Genomic DNA, 21,883 nt, shown 5'->3' on the forward strand with positions numbered 1-21,883 from the left:
TTCTGTAAATGTTTATGCAAATTTGTACGAGAGAGAGGTTTCCCTGGAAAAAAACTGATGAATGTTTGAAAAAACAACAGAATTTACCAAAGCTTTCACAATCTAGAAACAAATTTTATGAGTATGAAACAAAATATAACAACTTTCAAAATCTCAGAAGCCATAAAAATCAAAATAAAGCACTATAGAATACCAAAACAAACCCTGATAGAATACAAAGTTCACACTATAAATGTTTTGAGGATTAACCCTTGCAACCGCTGAAAAGAGCGATAAAGTTCTGTTTTGCAGGGATCTTGGAAAGAGACTAATACTGCTTTATTGCCAAAAGTATTTACATCAATATTGGCTGATAGGTTAAAGAAGATTTTACAGGATTTTACTCATGATGGTCAATGTGAGTTCTTACCAAAAGACAATTAAGAGATAATGTGAGAATTATATTGAATATACTGTAAGTAGAGTATTTGCAACAACATAAGGAGACGCAAGTGGCACTGATTTTTCTGGATTCAGAAAAACAATTTGAATTTTATATTTACAGTTTTGGAAAGACATGGATTTTGGGGAGAATTTTATTCAAAGGATTAAATCAATGTACATAACTTAGAAGGTGCATATTATTTGTTAATAGTGATTTAATGAAACCATGTGCAATACAGAAGAGGGATGTCCCTTTACTTTTTATGTTAGTTCCAGACATTAGACAGGATGAGAAAATAATTGGTTTGAAAATTTAAAGAGACTTATAATTCGAGGACTACTGCTGATGATGTAGATTTGATTTTACACAGCCTCAGAATAGTATTGAACACTTAATGAAGAAACTGAAGACTTTGTTGCATTAGCTGGTTTAAAAGTAAATAAACCAAAAACAAAGATCTTGGTTAAGAATATGACTACATCAGACCAAGAAACTTTGATTTGTACCTTTTTCAGAAAGTCTTCATACAAATGTCATTCCACAAACTGCAACAGAATTTCATCCACCACATGCAATATTCAAAAAACCAAAATCCATAAAATGGAAGCGTCATTGTAACAAACCAAAGCCAAATACTGTTTAATTTATATTACAAGCATTTTATGTATAAATAAGTTCTATACAATTATTTACAATTTATCTACAAGTCACAAGAAAAATCTGCATTAGACGACTGTTCAATCCATTGCGAGGGCTTTGTGGTTTATCAGTGAAAGAAGATGATTTAGCCGTCCAAAAGTGGTCAAAGGCTGGAAAATCCTGCTGTAATTTGCTTGAATGTTTCCAGTAATGAATTCAATCGGGTTGCTTAATTCCAAAACAAAGTAAAAAGTTAGCAATAGGAATTAGGCATGCTCTATTTCTTTCATGAGAGTAAGTTTGTACTCTCAAGGCCAAAGAGCCCTTTGCCCAAAGAGGAAAGGTTTAACGTCACAAAGATCAGCTGGGCAAAAATCTGTATGTATGCCATTATTGTTACCAAGAACCATCTGTACGGATATCAGTACTGAGGTGTTCTCTTCAGAAACAGAAGTCCATTAGAATCCAAGTGAGCTTTGACAGAAGGCGGGGAAGAAATCCAGTCACAAGAGTCAATCTTCAAAACCCATTTAGTTGCCTGGTTTTGTTTGAGAAGGTTTAAACGCACGACTGATGCTACTTTCAATGAAGACTTTCAACCCTTGTAATTCTTGGGAGTACAGATATTCCAAGTACCAGTCCCATCTCCTCCCCTGCAGGTAAAGCATTAAAGCATTTTACATCTCCAGGTACAAAAATTCTCCTTTGCCATGGCTTTGGAGATTCTCAGTCATCCAGGTCATGGTTGTCCCAAGGGTGCTTTTTTCAAGAGGCAACTGGAGTTTCTGGTTTTCCTTTGAAGACGTGTCGCTTCTCATCCAAGAAGCTTCTTCAGCTCAAATGTCCAGTGTCTGCAAGGGGTATGAATCCTTCCATTCCCAACCATCCAGTCAGAGCTGAAGAAGCTTCTTGGATGAGAAGTGAAATGTCTTCAAAGGGCAACCAAAGTTCAGTAGTTTCTTGAAAAAAAAAAAAGCACCTTTGGGTCTCCTTTGCCCTACAATTTTTCCCGACTCTATAATCCCTTGCACTGGGGTGGACTTGGGGCAACTGAACAGAGCTCGAGCGTTTACTGGGTGGATGCCCTTCCTGACACCTACATGGCGTTCACAGCAGACAAGAACTTGTTGCACCCAGAAAGAGAAAAAATCTGCCTCTATCTAGGATCAAACTCACAGCCTCCTCATTGTGAGGTGACAGCTCCAACTCTTAGGCCCCAGCGCTGCTCTCCTTTGCCATACAATATCCACTCCTTTTCTCTTAATTCCCAGATCAATTTACAAAAGCATGAGCCTAGAAGTACTAATATTTTGTAACTCACACCTAGCCATGTGGAATCATTTATCATCGTATAGTCTTATTCTTAGAAGCAATTCCCAGCTGGTTACAATATAGGGAACTTCCCAAGAAATTTAGTCATTTTCAAAATGTATAGCTTTTTACCTGAATTAGTTTGATATCTGGGATTTTGTGTTCTAATTGTATCTGAAAAGAAAAGGACAATTAAAAAAAATAAATTGTTTTGTGAGCTTTGAGCAGGTATTTAAGAAAGTTATTGGTTAATACAGCCTAGAAACTACATCAAAAATGTGCCCTTTCCAAGAATAAAATGATACTGCTGAAGGACAAAAGATACCATAAGGATGCTTTGGGGGTTCTAAAAAACAAAGTGTATCAGTATCTCTAAACCACGTCATGAAATTAGGATACATTAATGCAAACCTGGGATTTTATAATGGTCCTATATAAATTGGTTTATATTAGACTGGTTTTAGAAAATACCTGGGTCTCCTTGAATTCAACATGAGGAAGTTCAGTGAATCAAAAAATAAAAAAAAATAAAAAATCTAGGCCACTTACAGAACAGATAGCTCTTTCTGCCGCTAAGCGATTGCCATTCCAGTATAAACTGAATTGTAATTGACTTAACTGCTGGGGACATTTAACTCTCTGCAATAGCTTCTCGCTATTTCTGTCTTCAATAGTGCTCCTCACCTTATTCTTCCATCTCTTCTGTAGGATATCTCAATTTCATATTATAGTGATTTATTAAATCCCTATTGGTCATTTTCGACATAAGGCAGTTTCTATCTGTCAGAAAACTGAACATGCCTACCAGTCACTTAATTGCCAAATCAAGTGCCAAAGATTCCCCCAAAGGGCTGCTTTGTCTTTAGCAATTGAAGGGGAATGCTTATTCATGACAAATCTGCTTTTACCAAATCACTTAGAAATAAGGATCAAATTGTTAGTTTTCTGTAGCGCTCCTAAGAGATGAGATCTCACTGCAGAGCCCTGATGTATTATAGAGGCCACAGGGAGCTAGAAACATACTTCGACAGACAGAAATGAAAATAATGTTCTTCAGCAAAACAAAACAAAAATTGTTCTGAGGTCTGTACTCCCTGAACTATGTTGAACTCTTTGAAAAGAGTTGCTATGGTTTGTCTCCTGGAAATGTGAGGTTCCCCCAGTGGAGGTAAACCAACCCTGTGACATTATAGCATAGTTGCAGCTGAACCACACTGTGCCAATGAACGAAATATGAGAGAATGAAGACTAGCAAAGGACACAACAAAGGTTTAGGTGTATTCAGTAAGCAAAATCTGACAAAATAGGGAGGATGGTTCTCCAAGATAAAACCTCAACTTACCTGCTGCACAAAGAGTATAGCATAACCTGTCAAGGCCGGATGGTGCACGATGTTCAAGGCCTTTCTGTATTCCTGCACCGAGGTCTTCTCCAGCAATCCGGGCTCCATATAAATCCCCTGAGGATGGGAGTCTGTCTGGAAGATGTTTGAGTTCCACAGGCATCCAACCATGCTTGTTATATATTGGTTGTATTTGTGGCAAATCTGGCGGCTAAACTTCATCTGTAGCGATGACTGAGAGGATCAAGGAAGACAAGGTTTGCAATAGCTCTTTCATCCTTGCTAAAAGCAACCGTTTGCATTACAGAATACCAGATTGTATGAAAAGGCAAAAGACAGAAATTGCTTTCTCAGGCAAAGTCAGAAAAAAAGAATAGAATCTTTGAACAGGCACAGTAATTTTGGAAAACAAATTTGAAAGGGAAGACGGAGAAAAGCTAATTACTATATTGTGGCAATGACATAGCAGCCACTGTGCCTTGTTTTATTGTACCTTTTTGGCTTGTAGGTATTTTTTTGCAGCTATCAAATTGGTTCGATACCTAAAATAGAAAAAAGACGATTTGACTATTTTTTTAAACTCCAAACAGGACTGCTAAAATACCAACCCACAAGCAATGGCTAAGATAGCTTGACTTCTTGGCTACTTGCATTGCTGGTCCTCATTCCCAACATTTTAGGCATCAAGAAATCTTTCCTGTCCGGTTTTATGGAAAGTTGTCAAGTTAGTAACGTGGCAGTTAAGGGACTTTGCTTATCAGAAGGCCACAAAAGGTGATCAAATCACTCCAGAATGCTGCGACCTGTCAATAATATGAACCAGTTGCCAAGCGTCTGAATTTTGGGGTTATGGCAATGATCGTAAGTGTGAAAAATGATCCTAAGTCCCTTTTTTCAGTGCGGTTGCAACTTTGAACAGTCACTAAATCAATGGTTGTAAGTCGAGGACTGTATAAGACAACCATGAAACCCAACAGGCTATGCATCATATGGAGGAACAACAGTACAGCATTCAGTCACTATAGAAACTGGAAATCCCTCAACAATAAGGCCCAACTCCTCCCCCATATGATGAATGTCATTTTCAGCATAACTCCCAGAATGCCTCTTTCCAGGTAGACTATCTGCAGCTTTTGAGGGGACGAAACTAACCTAAAGAATTCTAACATAATATTCAGCAACTGGTGCAAGAAGTAGAAGTGAAACTGCTGAAAAACAACATTGTTGAGCCAGGAGCCTTGTAAAAACAAATCCAGATTCCCAGTTGACCTCAATAACTCAGTTCTTTGCTGACCACGAGCAAACAGGGCATCGTGTCCCCAATTAACATCATTATGTTGTTCTACACAATTAAAACTGGAGTTTCAAATGATTTAAGCTTCACCAAGACGATTCTTGTAATTTTATGACAGTTATCTGTCCATCAAATCACGTTGGATTTGATGGGTGTGATGTTTGTGAAAGCGCTATTTAATATTATAAAGTTGACTCTTGATTTCACAGGTTGGCTGCAGAGATCGCTTACATGCGCGTATGAAATAGCTGCCTGAGACCATTCTGTCCCTTTCAGTCACTCTTCGTGGGGAAAAAGCATGAAAGCGAGTAACCAAGGCAACAGTAGGTTTAAGAGAAATAAGTCATCAACTGGGAATTCATTTTTATAACCATCCTGTTTATCAAATCTGAGCCCGGGATTTTTGGCCAAAGAAAGCAGCTCTTGGCACAATGTTTGCATTTTAGGGAAGGAAAAGATGAGGCATTGAAAATATATTTCTTCACATCTGGGAATAAAAGAACACTGAAGTCTCTGTTGTTGAATGAAGTGGCCATTAAGTGAGATCAGTCATCAACTGTAAATCCCAGCTCTCCCACTTGTTGGTTGTTAAGCGATGTAGGGAATTGTTAAATTATTGTGCAGAGGTTCTTCAGGGGTAGAGGGAAGCATGTGGAAATCTGCCATGGGCCAGGCGGCCTTAGTGGCTACAGGGTCCAACTGTTGAGTGGAAACTTCTTGGCCTATGGGGTTGTAATATCAAATGGTCACTGAACACTCTCTCTCTGGTCTCTCTCTCTCTCTCTCGTCAGGCACTGGACCCAGCTGTTCCTCCTCTTCCTCCTCAGCCACCTCCAGACCTGGGGGCTGTTGACTCTCCATCTGAGGGCTGGCAGGACGGCCCAGGCTCTGCCTCTGCCTCTCTCTCTGCCAGATCCATTCCTTCTTCCCCTCAGACTCTCAGGTTGCCTTGATGCTGACCCTGACTCCCACGCCTCTTCCTCCTCCTCTGATTCGGCTGCTGGAGGGGCTGGTGGTCGACAGGCCACAACAAGTTAGTTGTAAGTCGAATACTACCTGTGTACCAAGACTAGATGTCTACAGTAGTCTCACAAGCCAACCATAAAGAGTGCGCGTATTCTTCCTCTATTGAAGAAAAAATCAGAATAATTCATAGCCTGCATGTTCATGAATTTAAACTAGCTAAATGATTTGCATTAATGTATGGCATTCTCTCTTTGCATAACTACATGGATTTCATCAGAACAGAACTCAGTGTGTTCCACAACCTCAGCCCAACTTAAGTCCTCAACTTAAAAGTTTGTTTAGTGACCATTCGAAGTTACAACAGCACTGAAAAAAGTGATGTATGACTGTTTTTCACACTTATGACCGTTGCAGCATCCCCATGGTCACCTAATCAAAATCTGAACGCTTGGCAACTGACTCATATTTATGACGGTTACAGTGTCTCGGGGTCATGCGTTCCCCTTTTGTGACCTCCCCACAAGCAAAGTCAATGGGGAATCAGATTCACTTAACAACCATATTACTAAATTAACAACTGCAATGATTCGCTTAACAAATGTGGCAAGAAAGGTCATGAAATGGGACCAAACTCCCTTAACAACTTAAATCCTGGGCTCAATTGTGGTCGTACGTTGAGGACTACCTGCGCTGCTTTACCCAGAACCATAGAGATTATGGCCTCCCAGATGGTTTGAAAGATAAAAATAGCGTAGGGAAGAAAAACAAGGGCCTGTCAGTACCTGAACATAATGTGGCACAGCTGGTCCACTGTGACAGAATCCATGCTGAGAAGTGCTGGATAGAAAACTCCTGCAGGAGGGATCACAAGCAAAGGGACCTTGTACTTCTGAAACATGTCACATACCTAGAATAGGGAAGGGATTTCAGTACAGTAGTTACGTACAAAAACTGAGAGAGTGTCACATCCTTGTCATCTACCTATTCACACTGGGCTCCCGTCATTACACAAAACTTAATACAGATTTACTATAGATAAAAACACAGGTAATGAGATTGGTTGCTACTACTGGACTTTCTCCTGTACAGAAATGTTTAGAAGATTTTTTTCATCTATTTATTGGAGATTGTTCCAATTGGTGTTACTCAATAGTGCAAATTTTTAAGAAACACACTAGATACCAAATGTATTAGGTTTGAGATACTTCATTTACTTGAAATTTAGTAAAGTCTTCAAATCATTGTTTGTAATAGTTTGGTTGTTATCTTAGTTGGTTTTACTGCTATCATTAAACAGATTAATTTTTTTTTAATTGAGGCTCCCTTTTGACTGCAATCTTACTGAAACTGGAGCAGCATTATCCTAAGGAAAAATAATGGGTTCTGCATAAACAAAAGGGGTTGAATCCTTTAAATTCCTTCCTTCCTTTTCATTCCATTTGCCTGCCTGCCTGCATTCTGCCTTGTATTTTTGGCTGACATCCAAGTGAACAGAATTTCCTGTATTTTTTTTTTTTTACAAATAACTCAAGGTGGTGAACACATCCAACACATCTACTAGAATCTCTTCACTAATGCTATATCAAAGTGCATTATCTTGGAACAAAGTTACAGTGAGACTAGCTTACATACTATTTCATAGAAATCCAGAATGAAATGCATTAAAAAAGCAGAGTTGTTCTCCAAGTGCAGCGCAATGGTTGAAAGCCGGCCAACATAGTCGATGAGTTCTGTTATAGAATTAACCAGGCTTGAAATGGAAGTGTTCCTGCAGCAGAATGAGACACAAGCATGAGCATTCATGTTGGAAATGACTTCTACGTATAAGAGTATTTTTCTCTCTCGCTTCCAGATGGAAATCACAGTGCAAAACAGGTGGAACCATCTTTGTAAAAGATAATACTTACCGGACGTCTGCATTTAACTCAGATGTCATGCCCTCTTGCAAAAAGTGCCAATTCAGCCAGTTCTGGAGCAGTTCCCTCAGGCTTTCAAGAACACTACACTATAGAAAAAGAATAAAGGCACAAAAAACACATATGGAAGAGCTGCAATTCAGTCTTAAGCAACTATGCTATGATAATACTAATTTTATAGATAGATATACAGAGAGCAATCAAAAGATAGTAACAGAGCAAGACATTTTTGCAAGGTCAGTAAAACGATAAAAGCAGGTATTTTCTTTAAAAGGATTTTTTCAATTAAATACTAGATTTGTATTTTTGCTGTTGTTATTGATAAAACGTTCCCATTTTTCTCTTCCCTCCTTAAACCTTGATTCTACCTCATTGCACAAATGTACGTAAGAGAAAACTGCATGCTTCTTTTGGCCTAAGTAGCCCTGCGTTAGTCAGTGAATCCAAATATTGCTTTCTGCAGCTTGGATAAAAATTGTTAACATTTTGGAAAAATGATAAGTCAGCAGAGGGCATATTTCCTTAGGATGGCACAAATCATGTGTGTTGTGTCAAAATGTCTATTCAGGGGCCCCATCATTTACCTTAAAATAAAGTGATGAGGTGAAAAACAGCTGTGTCAACGGCTTGCAGAGATAAGGCTTCATTTCTGAAAGTGAAGACGTAAAGAGGGACTTTGAAGCCAGCAGTACTCAACTTACAGAACAGGCCAAGATTAGTTGGCTCTGCATCACGTACCTGAGAAGGTGCTGAGGGGGATCCAACTGATCATCTGCAGGACTTGTGACCTACAGCAGCAGCCATCCCAGAAGGGCAGGCTTCGGTATAAAAATTCTTCACAAGACGAGAAGCCCTCCTGAAAAGCACAAACTTTTATCAGGGAAACCCAGATTTTCTTCCAAATAAGTTCTCCTACTTTCTTCTGGGCGGCAGGTTCTTAACCGTCCACTCCGGGACAAGACATCAATGGCATCACTTAGTTGGCCAGGGAAGGAGATACCTAACATGGAGAGTATTCAATGCCATGGGATAAAGTATCTTCATGATGACACCTTACCCCATGGTGATGAAGAATCTCATCCAGTGGTTTCCTGGGGATGTTCTCTTTAACACGGGGAACGGAGAGAGTACCAAATCCTGTAAAACCCCACATAATAGGGATATAGGGTGGTGCTGTGGCCCGCCCTGGCGGCAGACTCGGACAGTGAGGAGGTTGGGGAGGAACATGGGCCAGTCCTGCAATCTGGGGAAGACTCTGACGAGGGCTCTGCGCCACAGGCAGAGATGGGGCCAGGGCCATCCGACAGTTATCAGCTGCCTTTGGAGTCGGAGATCAGCGGGGCAGAAGGACAGCTAGAGCCTGTTCCCAGTGTGCACATGCACAGAGCTGCCAGGAGAAGGGAACAGTTAAGGAACAAGGGTCGACTTGGGAGTAAAGGCACAGATGGACAGTGAGTGACCCCTCCCATGGGGAACAAAGAGGAGTCTGCTTCATGATCAGAACAGGTGGGACCTTTCTCTCTCAATCAACATTGACTGGAATTATGAAGTCTTAGCTGATGCCACATCCAAAACCTAGCTGGACATATTTCCAAGAGGGGAACCCTCTCCTCCCAACCCAGCCTCTCTTCTATGATTAGATCTCAGATAAAGGAGGCTTTATTACGGACAGAAGGACGGCCAGATCAGGAAAAAGGACTGGGAGGGCTAGAATGCAGAACTGGTATAAGACATTTGCTACAAGTGGCCCACCCCCAGTTTCCCATCCTATCTTCCTATATCCATCATAATCTTTGCAACTGCCCCCAATTGTGCTGAGCTCTCTGCATGCCCCATCCTATGCCTTGAGGAATGGGATGCTGCCATTCCAATACACACCCTGGTAGTGCCAAGCACAAAAATATTCTTTTGATAATGATGGTAGGGAAAGGCATAAAACTAACCTGCAAGAAGCATTCAGCTTCCAAAACTGTGTTCAAGAATTCTTTGAATTCCTGTTCATATTTCCTGTTTTCAATGTTAGTCCAAGGGCATTCTGTATTATAAATAAGAAACAGAGACAAAAATTTGTTTGGATATAATCCTTTCTTCTTCACTGCCTTTCCGAGAAATAATAAGCCATTATTTGTGCAAGCAACAGTATGTCTTTTAGCATACAGGTAGTCCTCAACTTACAACCACAATTGGGCGCAACATTTCCATTGCTAAGCAAAACACTTGTTAAGTGAGTTTTGTCCTGTTTTACTTTTCTTTCCACAGTTAAGTGAATCATGACAGTTAAGTTAGTAACATGGTTAATTGCCTTCCCCATTGACTTTGCTTGTCATGAGGTCGACAAAAGGGATCACACGACTCTGGGACACTGAAACTGTCATAAATATGAGTCAATTGCCAAGCATCTGAATGCCAGTCACATAACCACAAGGATGCTGCAATGGTTATAAGGGTAAAAAAAGATCATACGTCACTTTTTCTCATTGCTGTTGTAATTTTGAACAGTCACAAAATGAATGGTTGTAAGTTGAGGGCCACTTGTAATTTATCTCCACTTAGATGGCACCAATCCCAAGAATGAGTTCTCCTACCTTCTCTGAAGGTTTGGCCAAGCCAATAGTACATCCTCTGGTAAACGATATCATCTGTGACACAATTAATGTAGTGGAGCAGCAGGTGATTTCCTAACACTGAGCCTATTTGGGAAGGAAGCTATGAAAGCAATCAGGAGAAGACACTGTCAACTGACACATATTAAGTAGTCATTATTGAGCTAAGGCTACTTTGTTTCTTGATCATTTTTCAACAAACACTCAGAAGCTGCTTCAATTGCTACAGTAACTTAATGGTATTTACTTTTTCAGTTTAGAAAACATCCCCCTCCTGGCTTGAATTAAAAAGAAAAGTCACCTAAGACAAGACACCACAGAATAAGCATAGAAATGATCAGGAATGTAAAAAAAAACCTTCCTCAATGGAAGTTCATGTTTTTACAATACATTGTAACCAGCACAGACTTTCAGGTCTTTTAAAAACTGGGATCCCTTTTAAAATTATTTGATTTGTATTAGATTAGACAGGCATTTATTATTGCAGTATATAAAGAAGCTTCTGGGGGCTAAGCCAAGCACTTGCACTCCTATTCCTTGTAGTTTCTGTTCACTTGGATATCAGTCACTTACTTCTAAACAATGGATGTTCTCCAAAAGCTGGGAGAAAGTCTGAAGATGCTGCACTGGGAAGAATTTAGGACGACTGTTCAAATCGATAAAATTGGCTGTTGAATTCTGAGCCGAGTAATCAGAGTTGCTGCTACTCGCAGGAATCGTCAATTTTGAATTCAATTTCTACAAAAAACAGAAAATAAATATATTTCCATAATGTGAGTGAGTGTGTGTGTGTACACGTACACACACAAAAGATGAAGCATCAAGAAATCAGTTACTATTGTAATGGAACATGGTTTGGCAAATAATAAAGAAACTGATCAAATAGGAGCAATATAAGGAATAGCCTAGAGGTAAATGACTGTCAAACAACCAAAAACATGAAAAATTGACACACAATCACAGACTAGGAACCGCATTTAAAGCAGGGGTTGCCAACCTTTTGGACCCCAGGGACCACCAAACTCATAATTTTAAAGCCCAAGGACCACTAACGGGTTCTGTGGGCATGGCCTAATTTGTGGGTGTGGCTTGGTGGTCATGTGACTGGCTGGGCATGGCTTGTATGTAAATATTATAAGTATTTATATAAATATTGAATTTTTTCTAAAAAAAGAGCAACTTTTACCCAAAATCAGGAACAGCAGGCAGGCAGATTGAGTTGCTCACAGAATCATAGATTCATTCAGAGATCTATCTGCCATCGGCTAGCTCAGTCTGTCACATAAAATTTGCTTGCAAGCAAACTCACAAAATTAACTCACAACACACCATGTATTTAAATATTGAAAAAGAGCAACTTTTACACAAAATCAGGCAAAGCAGGCAGGCAGATTGAGTTGCTCACAGAATCATTCAGTGATCTATCTATCTATCTGCTATCGGCTATCTCAGTCTGTCACATAAAATTTACTTGCCTTGAGTTTGCATTGAATAATAGAACCTTCAGTCCTAAGGGAGGTTGGCTGTGCTTAAAAGCAGAGCCGAAGATCTAAAAACTAGCTAGAAAGCAAGAAATCCAACCATTTCCTGTTTTCTAGCTAATCTAAATCTCCCTGCACAGCAGAACAGCTGATGGCCGGAAAAAGGAAAAATAGCAATTTAGCAGGCAAGTTTGCTGGGTAAGGAGTGGGCGGGAAGGGTTCCCGGGGGCCATGTGGGTGGCGCAGCCTTGTATTTCTGCGCAGGCTGGATTAATTACTTTGGGAGGGGGGTGCTCTGGGGATGAGATTTCTCTGTGGCTCACCAAAATTTTCTCACGGCTCACCAGTGGGCCATGGCCCAACAGTTGGCAACCTCTGATCTAAAGTAACTTACTTTCTTTGGGTGCTGGAATGCTAAAACTGGTTGCGATGTGGGTGAAATGCCATACATCCGTTGCTTTATGTTACCAATTGCAGTTTTCCACAGGTTTTCTGTATTCTTAAATCGCATCTGAGAAGAAGTGAAAATTGTCGTTATCCAAGATGAAAAAGTGCATTAAACCGTGTGTGTCAAACTTTCCTCTACGAAATGTTTAGATGGGTAAAACTTAAGAGTTCAGTGGGGAGAAGACAATTCAATGCAGCAGTATGAATTAGACTCCAATTCAACAATTTCTATTTTCAATGAAGTTATTTATATATACAGTTTTAACGGTAATCAATTTATGAATTCTTTGGTATTAGGACATGAGATTATTTCAGAAAGGATTGTACAGGGAGAGTCTTCATCTTCTGCTTCAAAGTTTGCTCACTCTTCTCTGGTCTACAGGCTCTAACTACACACAAAGGCACACCACTTCATACGTCTTTTCTTGTAACCATCAAGAACTTAAGAACTTGGGAGTAGTCCTCTCACAGAGAAATCAAAGGATAGCCCTTTCATTCAGTCATCCTTTCTCTCACCTTTGTGCTCTGGAACAAATCTGAAGACAGCATGCTTGGAGCAAAGCTTTTATACATTAAGAGAAGAGCCTGCAATGGAGCTTCTGATCCCTGAGTAAACGTATGAACAAAAACAAAGTCCAAAGTTAATTGCTGGAAAAGGGTGAAAGTAAAGTCCTCTTATTGTAACTTACAAGTACAGGAAGCTGAGGATTATTCTAAATCCTGATCTGTGAGAGCAGTTGTGAAAAGAGAAGTAAAATCTAAAAAGGTAGCCTCTACTGACATAAACGCTTGGTGGGCACTTTCTTTTTATGGACAGTACACTATCACTTGCAAAGCAAAGATTGCATTACTTCTCAAGCAAAGTCTCAATCAGCAGTTAAAATAGTAGATCCTTTTATATTGTTATATTATTCTTAAAATGTAACTTACTAGTCATGAAATGATAAATAATGGATGCCAGTGATTTTAAAAGATCAATTGAACGGTTTATAAATATCTATACGTAGTTAGTATTGGTGTGTGTGTGTGTGTGTGTATATATAATTTTAAGAACTGAGCACTGAGATAAAAATGGAAATAAACAAATGGTGGATATTGATTAGCTTTCACCCTGTGCAAAAGCTATCCCATCACAGATGTGAACTTAAAATTTTATAAATTGTACTTCACATGACTTTAGTTTCAAATGACTCACCATCTTGGCTCTTAAATCTAAGAGTCGTCGCACACGGAAAGGTTTCACTAGGAAGAAAGATAAACAGTGTCTAATTATTTGGTGTCTTAAGATTTTATATTCTGGCCTTGATGAGACTATATATAAAAAGTGACTTTTATTCTAAGACACTCGCGGCGTCACATAGCCGTCACGAGACGTTTCGCAATGTTTTTTCCCTTTGTGGAGCTGGGGTGGGCGTGGCCTGCATGTGACGCATCTGGCCTGTGGACTGCCAGTTTGACACCCCTGTTCTAAGAGATGAACATACTAGACTCAGGCTAGAATAGCATATACAAGCAAAATTGACTACCTTCCCTTATTCTGTGTTAAATCTTATAATCTGGAACATTAAAGATTTGAACCCTGTTTCTTCTAAAAAAAAACAACAACAACCCCTTTGCGGGTAATTCAAGTCAACAGAATAGGCTAGCAATGAAAATTTAAAAAGTAGCTTTATTATCTCAAAGGAAGAAAACAAGGAAAAATACTTTCTTTTGAAAGCACATTACACATTTTGATTCCAATTATCATCTCACCATTTTCTCTTCTGGTCAGCAAATATAGCACATGGCAGATGAAGGGGCACTATAAGAAAAAAAGTATCAAAGAAATACATAATTGGGCACACTCTATGCTTTACACTTCTCCAAAATAACATAAGGAGTTAGCATTTCTTTTAAAACTTAGGATACATTAGAGGCATTATATTGGACAATTTGCCCTTTAGTACCTTACAAACATCAGTTTATGGGGTTGCAGCAAGCACTAAATCACATGACAGGGCTAGTTCTCTAAAAGCAGACAGGGCTGGCCCAATCTGGGAGCAATTTTAGGAGTTTCAGGGATGAAATGGGATCCTTAAAAATTTGCAGTGCTTTAAATGCCTATTCACTCCTTGTTGAGCCTCCCAATGGGAAAAGAATGCATGTCTTTAGCTCTTTTCTCTCACTCTGGGAGACACAAGCAGCATGGCTTCATGTAGTATGTGGCCCCAGGTGGTATTTTTGTGCCTGTTTTTTTTTTAAACTTTCTAATCTACCATTACAGTAGCAAAAATATACCTAATTGTGTTCCTTTTTTGAACAACTAAGGACCGTATCTTTGATTACAACCCAAGTAAGGAGTTAGGCATTGCATAGTAGTTCTTTGGATCCCAAGGCAAAAAAGTTCATTTGCCTATCAACATAGACACTGTCTAAAGCTGAAATGCTGCATATCCCTATTACACAAGGAAATCTTTTTTTAAAAAACACATTAATTTTCATATTACCAATTTTTCATCCTGTAAGAAGTTGAAGAAGAACCCATAGAGTGCATTAACCTTTTCTTTATGATCAATCAAATCATACATTGCAATTAGCCATTTTAAGAAAAGAACCTAATGGGAAGAAAACAGGAATTGATTAGTTGATATGAATGTGGATCGTAGTATTAGTGTTCAAAGCAGACACATATAAAAGAACTGTAGACGTCAACAGGACACGCCATACTAGCAAAAATATTATAAGGTCCAAGATATCAGGATATGCTTGCCAAGTTACCTGAGTATTGCGAGAACATTTGCCAACACAAAGCCATGAAACAGCTGAAACAATTGAATCCTCTGTTATTGCTGAAATGGGAATCAGGTTCTTCAACAATCGAATGTTTACCACTTCAGCTGGAAGAGATTAATTTTTCATAAGGCTTAAGTACTGAAATGCCCAAGTAAAATGTAGAAACACAAGATAATATAATTTTCTTTTTACCAAACTTGCCGCTGAGTGCTATATTCAGCAAGGCATCAATTTCTTCTGGAGTCAAACCTCTTTCTTGGGCAATCTTTTCCACACTTAATAAGTGTTTCTGCAAAGCCTCATTCTTCAGGGAAGTACGATCTTTAACTAGAAAAAAAATCAAGACTTGAGATGAACGTAGATACAATCCTCGTGAGCACCAAGCATCTCATAGAAAAATCTGCCCACTTGCTTACTTCACCATCAAGTTTCATGCTCCAAACAAACATATGTATTCATTTCATTCAATTTTGAGGCCACCCAAGTGTTTACTGACACTGGGCACTTTACAAGAGAAAAATAACACATATAGAAAAGGTCACAAGAAAAGGACCGGAAGTTTAACTCAATATCACTTTAAAAAAAACACCACCAACGAAATATTTCCTACAAAATGAACACCCTTTGGAAAATTAACTTTTTTTAATCACTTGTAAAAATGTGTTGTTTATCTGGAAAAGTGTTAATATATGCTAAGACCAATATGATCAATAAAAAAGTCTCACAATGATTTCAACTATTGACCATTTTTGCAAGGCATTCATTGAATGAACATTAAAACTTACACTATCCATCTATTCTAATTAAGAGTATAAATAGTTATGCTAAAGTAAGGGTTTGTGCTGTCAAATCAAGTATTTGAAAACAGCCACATTTTAGGCATAAACATATTGCTAATCCAAGATTAGATATTTTATCATTTTTACAGTATTTGAATAAAGCATCCAATTAACATTAATTAAAACAGATGACCATTACACTAAGACGCGCACAGTAAAATTGTGTTCTGTTGAAAACAATGCCCTGCTGAAAGGCAATAATGACACTCAGATACATTATCAGATTCATAGTTGCCTTTTTTGATCCAGGCAGGCACCTGGTAGATCTAATTTAGACACTTGGATTTTCTTTGTTTGAGGGCATTAAATGCTTAGCCCTGCTTTTATCCTTACTTTTTGTCAAAAAAATCAGTGCTTCTTCAAGAGGATCTTGGGTGCAGTCTGTCTCTTCACTGGAAGGTATTTTATGGTCTTTATGTCCCTGGGTATTTTGGTGGCCATTTGCTATCCATGTGGATATATCAGTTTGTTTACTTGAAGTCACTGGTAAATTCTGCTTTTGCTTTTTAGCAGCTACTCCTCTCTTCATCCTTTTCAATTCCAAACATAGAAATGCCAACAGGGCCTATTATTTTCATTTGCCAGAAATAACGCTGTGTCCAACCATGTTAAGCTGTAGCATCTGCATTGAAAGAACTACCTGGAAAAGACAGAATGCCATCTTAAGCAGATTACAAACACACAACAATGCTATGATGAAATCAAACTATGGGAATGCATTCCTGAGCAAACTAAAAAACAATCAAAACTGGAAAAATGTTTTATTTTTCTTTGTAGAGGCAGTCAGAAACTATGTATATATATTAATACTATTGTTATAAAATAAAGCATCCATGTTTATAAACAATTCTATTCTAGTATCAGACTTAGTAGTCCAGCTTTCTAACAAGGATTCCCAGGAGAGGCATTATGGCAACTCTATCCCAGTATATCATCTATTTGTATAATTTATATACAACTCCATTTTTCAGAGGCTCTGAGGAGTTAACAGTATTATTATAAAAAGATTTAAAAACAATGATCAATTAATACAAGTGCATCTAAAACACCAAACTGGAGCTGTAATGGGAGCATACTATATAAGATTTGTTTTTCTCGCCATGTACATGTATACATCCGAACTAGACTGTGTTGTTTCTCTGTCATATATGTGGGTACATGCATACTTTTTTTTAATTTTGTCATGTAGTGTATATTGAAGGTGCTGACCCTGAGAGCTGTATGCAACAAAATTTCATTTTAATGTGTGCCAATTTGTGTACAAAGTGACAATAAAGTTTCTAAGTTAAGTAAGTTAAGCTATACATACATTTCCCCTAGTCCAGTCTTTCCTGAGTGTTGGGGTGCAAAATTCTTTCACTTCCTCCTGATTAGCAGGTTGCCTAGAAATTCAGGCCCCTGACTCTGTGCACAGCTAAAGACCTATTCCCTGAATTTGGAAGAGAAAAACACTTTTTAAGCTTTGCAAAAGCGGCTGTTTTTGCCTATCTGAAAATACTAATCACCAAATCATACAGGCAAAGCAAGAAGCACTTTTTGAAGAGAATTGAGTATTTTTATAGGTACAGACACCAATGATCCATATATGCAATATATGACAACATTAACAACCACAGGTTCATTGTCAAACATAGCTAAATACACCCATTAGCCAGAGGTGGGCAACTATTATTATCAGGGAAATAGGTTATAATAAATAAAATAAATAAAAAGGATCCCACCAAGGACTTCTTATTACCTGTTGCTAATGCTGATTCCCAGCTCCTTCCATCTTTAGGGGCAGGTTACTTATCCTCCTAGCACACAAGCCAACCAAAGCCCTTCAAAAACATCCTCAGCAAACCAAAAGACCCAACAACCCCAGAAGGGGGGAAAAACAAACAAACACAGGAATCATCTATACACAACATACAATGTAAAAAACTGTAAGGAAAGAACTGGCTGATGGAAGTTGTGGTACACACTCTGCCTAGAGAGGCACCACTTATTGGAGGGGAGACAGTATTTTTATAGGTACAGAGTCCAGACACAAGCGATCCATATATTCAATATACAACAGCATTCACCACCTCAAATTCATTGCCAAACCCAATTAAATACACCCAAAGGTAGACTTTATTAGCCAGAAGGTGGGCAACTGTTATTATAAGGGAAACATGATATAATAAGTAAAATAAATACAAATTATCCCACCAAGGACATTTTTATTTCCTGTTGCTATTGCTAGGGCTGGAAAGCACTATAAAGTGGCATATAAGTCTAAGTGCTATTGCTATTGACACAGCAACCCCAGAAGAAGAGGGAAAAAAAGCAGGTGTCACCTACGTACAGCATACAATCTTAAAAAAAACTGCACCAAGGTGAGAACTGGATGATGGGAGTTGTAGTACACACTCTGCCTTAGAGAGGCACCAGGTTGGGAAAGGTTGCAAGCGTGAGATGGAATTAAAAAAATGTGTGTGTGTGTGTGTGTATGTATGTGTATATATGTAGGAAGTTAGCTCCCACCCCTCTCCTAGAAAAATGAAAATATTAAAAAAGGCAGAATATTTTCCCTATACACATACATGCACATATACATACACACACATATATATACATACACACACACACATATATATATACACACACACACGTGTGTGTGTGTGTGTGTGTGTGTATGTATGTATGTATGTATATAAACATATATATATGTTGGAAGAAATATTCTTCTGGGTTCAGTTCCAAGTATATATATCAGTTCCAAGCTGTGTGTGTGTGTGTGTGTGTGTGTGTATATAATTTATATGTGTGTGTGTGTGTGTGTGTGTGTATGTAATATATATTTGAGGGGATTTTAACAGTCTGGTGTGGCCGAGTTTAAAGGGAACCCCCCACCCAAAAAAACAACAACCCAGAAACAAACCAGTCAGCCGGTTTTCGACACTGGGGTTGACCCCAGCCCCAAAGCCGGCTCAGGCCTTGAATCTGCCCCGGGGAAAGTGTCAGGCCAACGTTAGTTACCTGGGCTCCGACTCTCGTCTGAACGGTGGGAACCGGCCTGACAGAAGACGCGTCGCTTCAGACAACCCACCGGGGGGGCGTGTCGCGGGTGCAAAAGGCCTCAGGGGCGCCTCTTCGGATTCCAACCAGTCTTCCCGCCTTTCTCTTTCTTCCTACTAGGCCTCGGACCCTCCTTCGACCGTCTCCTGCTGTCCCTCCGTTCCCCCTCCGGCTTCTGCCGCCTCAGGCCCTACCTAGGCCGCTCCGCTGTCACAGCAACCGCCGCGAACCAATTTTTCTAACCGCCGTCCGGTTCAAATTTTTTCCCCGCCTCCCATGCGCAGGCGTACCTCGCCGTCCGGACGCCAGAAGGGGTGGGGCTGCGCGCCCAGAGCCGTTTCCCATTGGTTAAGCCGGCTCCTACCGTCGGCCCGGAGCGTCGCTGATTCGCCGTGAGCATGCGCAGGCGCGCTTTCTCTCGCTTCTTTTTCTCTCGCTTCAATTTCAGATGCCGGAGTAAGAAGGATGACATCATCCGAGTCTTCGGAGCGAAAAGAGCCCGGCGGAACCTTGGAAGGAAAGTGCGCATGCGCGACACTGGACTATTTACTAACTGGGAATAGTGGTTTTTGGCTCTGGGTGAAATTCATTTTGCTACGAATTTGCTGCTTTGAATTCTTCTGCAAGCTTCGGTAGTGATGGCGTCTAAAGAGTTTTTTTTCTTTCTCAAGTACAGATATATATTTCGACTTGCACCCATTCGTTTAATGGGGTTAAAGTTACAAAGGCACTGATATATATATATATATATATTTTGACAGTTTTTCATACTTACAACCATTGCAGCATCCTCAAGAAGATCATGCCATCAAAATTCAGAGGCTCAGCAACTGGCATGTATTGACGTTGGTCTAAATACCTTATTTTTTAAAAAAATTTCACAAGCACAGAGATACACCTCGACTTGCACGCCTTTATTTAATAGGGGTGAAAACCACTGTGCAGTGGTTCACTTAACGGCGGTGGCAAGGAAGGTCGTAAAATGGGGCAAAACTCACTTCACAACTGTCTCGCTCAGTAACGGAAATGTTGGCCTCAGATGTAGTTGTAATTTGAGGACTCCCTGTATCAAGGTCTTATTAGTGCTTCAGTGCGCAGCTTGGTGTTACTCATCTATTCTAAATGCTTTTTTAAAAAAAAATAGCATTTGGGCTGTATAAAGTGTTCTCATCAATTTTTTGCAGTATCGCCTTTCAAAAGCCTAGTTTTTCCTTTGTTTCAGCCTTTCTGATGGTCTACAGATTTCACAGCCATGTTACAAGTGGGAAAATAACGATAGGCCCATATTCACCTTTCTACTCAGTGTGATGTCTCTTTCTTATTTTTGTCTAGATCTGTCATTTGTCACCCAACTAGATATATTTTTATTTCGTGACTAAGAGTCACCGTTATGTTTGCTATGGTGAAGAGATAAAATTTGAAACCTTTTCAACTTCTTTCCTGACCGTTTGTACATCCGTTATCTGTGGATGTATTGAAATGGTAATGCAGGATATTGATTTTTTTTTTCCATTCCTTTTTCTCCTTCAAAAAGCTAGATCTTGGAAGCTCTGAGGCAAAGGGGGAATAAAAGTTGAAAAATCAAGCTGGAAGGGACACTCTTTTGTAAGCAGCTTTTCCCAACCAGATGCTCCACAGATATGTATTAATCTCTGGCATATGGATCGAGATTAGGGTCATTGCAATCCAGCAGATCTTCATCATCGCCAACACTTGATACTCTCCAAATACGATGGATAACAGCTCCTCCTCCTCCTCCTCCTGTCCAGCCAACACAACTAGATTATTGGAGGAGAAAGAGACTTTTAGTTCAAAATAACTGGACAACTGTAAGGCCAAGTCAAACTCTTTTCTAAGCACTCCTTATCTCTCCCATTACAGACAGAAAACCTAATTTCTCACCCATTCTGCTTGCTGTTATTTCTGAATTACAGGCAGGCACTGAAAAAAGTGAGTTATGCAGGGGTTCAGGAGATCCCCTAGCTAAGATTCTGTGCAGTTTGGAGAACCCCCAAATCCCACTCCTGGATGGCCCCACCCACCCCACTCCGCCCCTCCCAGGAGTCTCCACGTGGCCTGTTTCGAATGCAGGTAAGTGCAGGGGGCGCGCGGAGGGTCGGAGAGGGTGAAAAATGGGCCTCCCAGAAGTTTGGGAAGGCCAGAAATGGGCCTGTTTCCAGCTTCCAGAGAGCCTCCAGAGCCCAGGGAGGCTGTTTTCGCCCCCTGGAGGCTTGAGGAAAGCCTCCGGAGTCTGGGAGGGCAAAAACACCACCTCCCCCACTGTGGTGCAGGAGGTCGACTAGGCCACGCCCACCATGGCCACGCCCACCCAGCCACTGGGCAGAGAACGCCTTGCTAAAATTTTTGAAGCCTACCCCTGGCAGTATCCTTATCATCATGTGATCAAAATTCAGATGCTTGGCAAGAGGTTCATATTTATGACAGTTGGAGTGTCGTGCGATCCACTTTTGTGACCTTCTGCCAAGCAAAGTCAACGGGGAAGCCAGATTCACTGAACAACTATATTACTAATTTAAGAATTGCGGTGATTCACTTAACAACCGTGGCAAGAAAAGTCACAAAATGGGGCAAAACTCACTTAACAAATGTCTCACTTAGCAACAAAATTTTTGAGCTCAATTGTCATAAGTCAAGGACTATCTGTACTGAGATTTCATAATTAATAAGCATGATTACCAAGCTGGGCTTTCTTGCACAGATCCACAGAGAATGTCCTAAAGACCAATTTGCTTTAATTTAATTCTCTAATCCCAAATTCAAATGTGATTTAAACTATAAATCTTTGG

General features: G+C 39.7%; 1 protein-coding gene across 4 annotated transcripts; it reads right to left on the minus strand.

The window, feature by feature from the left end:
- Nucleotides 1–1,047: 1,047 nt before the first annotated feature.
- Nucleotides 1,048–19,429, minus strand: CENPI (centromere protein I). 4 transcript variants are annotated; one of them, XM_087972133.1, is made up of 22 exons: nt 19,038–19,422; nt 17,344–17,463; nt 16,368–16,674; nt 15,388–15,522; nt 15,181–15,299; nt 14,910–15,017; nt 14,176–14,224; nt 13,619–13,665; nt 12,940–13,029; nt 12,371–12,487; nt 11,069–11,233; nt 10,478–10,598; nt 9,836–9,927; nt 8,631–8,748; nt 8,477–8,541; nt 7,884–7,981; nt 7,609–7,744; nt 6,759–6,883; nt 4,210–4,258; nt 3,717–3,950; nt 2,507–2,548; nt 1,048–1,716 (listed from the first exon to the last, which is right to left on the minus strand). In XM_087972133.1, the coding sequence occupies exons 3-22, from the start codon at nt 16,561–16,563 to the stop codon at nt 1,594–1,596; spliced, it is 2,229 nt and encodes a 742-aa protein (XP_087828259.1). In that variant the 5' UTR covers nt 16,564–16,674; nt 17,344–17,463; nt 19,038–19,422; the 3' UTR covers nt 1,048–1,593. The 4 variants fall into 4 exon arrangements, with proteins under 4 accessions (XP_087828259.1, XP_087828260.1, XP_026530532.1 ...); XM_087972134.1 differs by having other exon boundaries at nt 19,194–19,321; XM_026674747.2 differs by lacking the exon at nt 17,344–17,463 and having other exon boundaries at nt 19,038–19,429.
- Between the last annotated feature and the right edge of the window lie 2,454 nt (nt 19,430–21,883).

Source organism: Notechis scutatus, chromosome 10 (assembly GCF_049901735.1).
Source record: "Notechis scutatus isolate UNSWTSFEM ecotype Mainland chromosome 10, rNotScu1.2, whole genome shotgun sequence".
NCBI classification, from domain to species: domain Eukaryota; kingdom Metazoa; phylum Chordata; class Lepidosauria; order Squamata; family Elapidae; genus Notechis; species Notechis scutatus.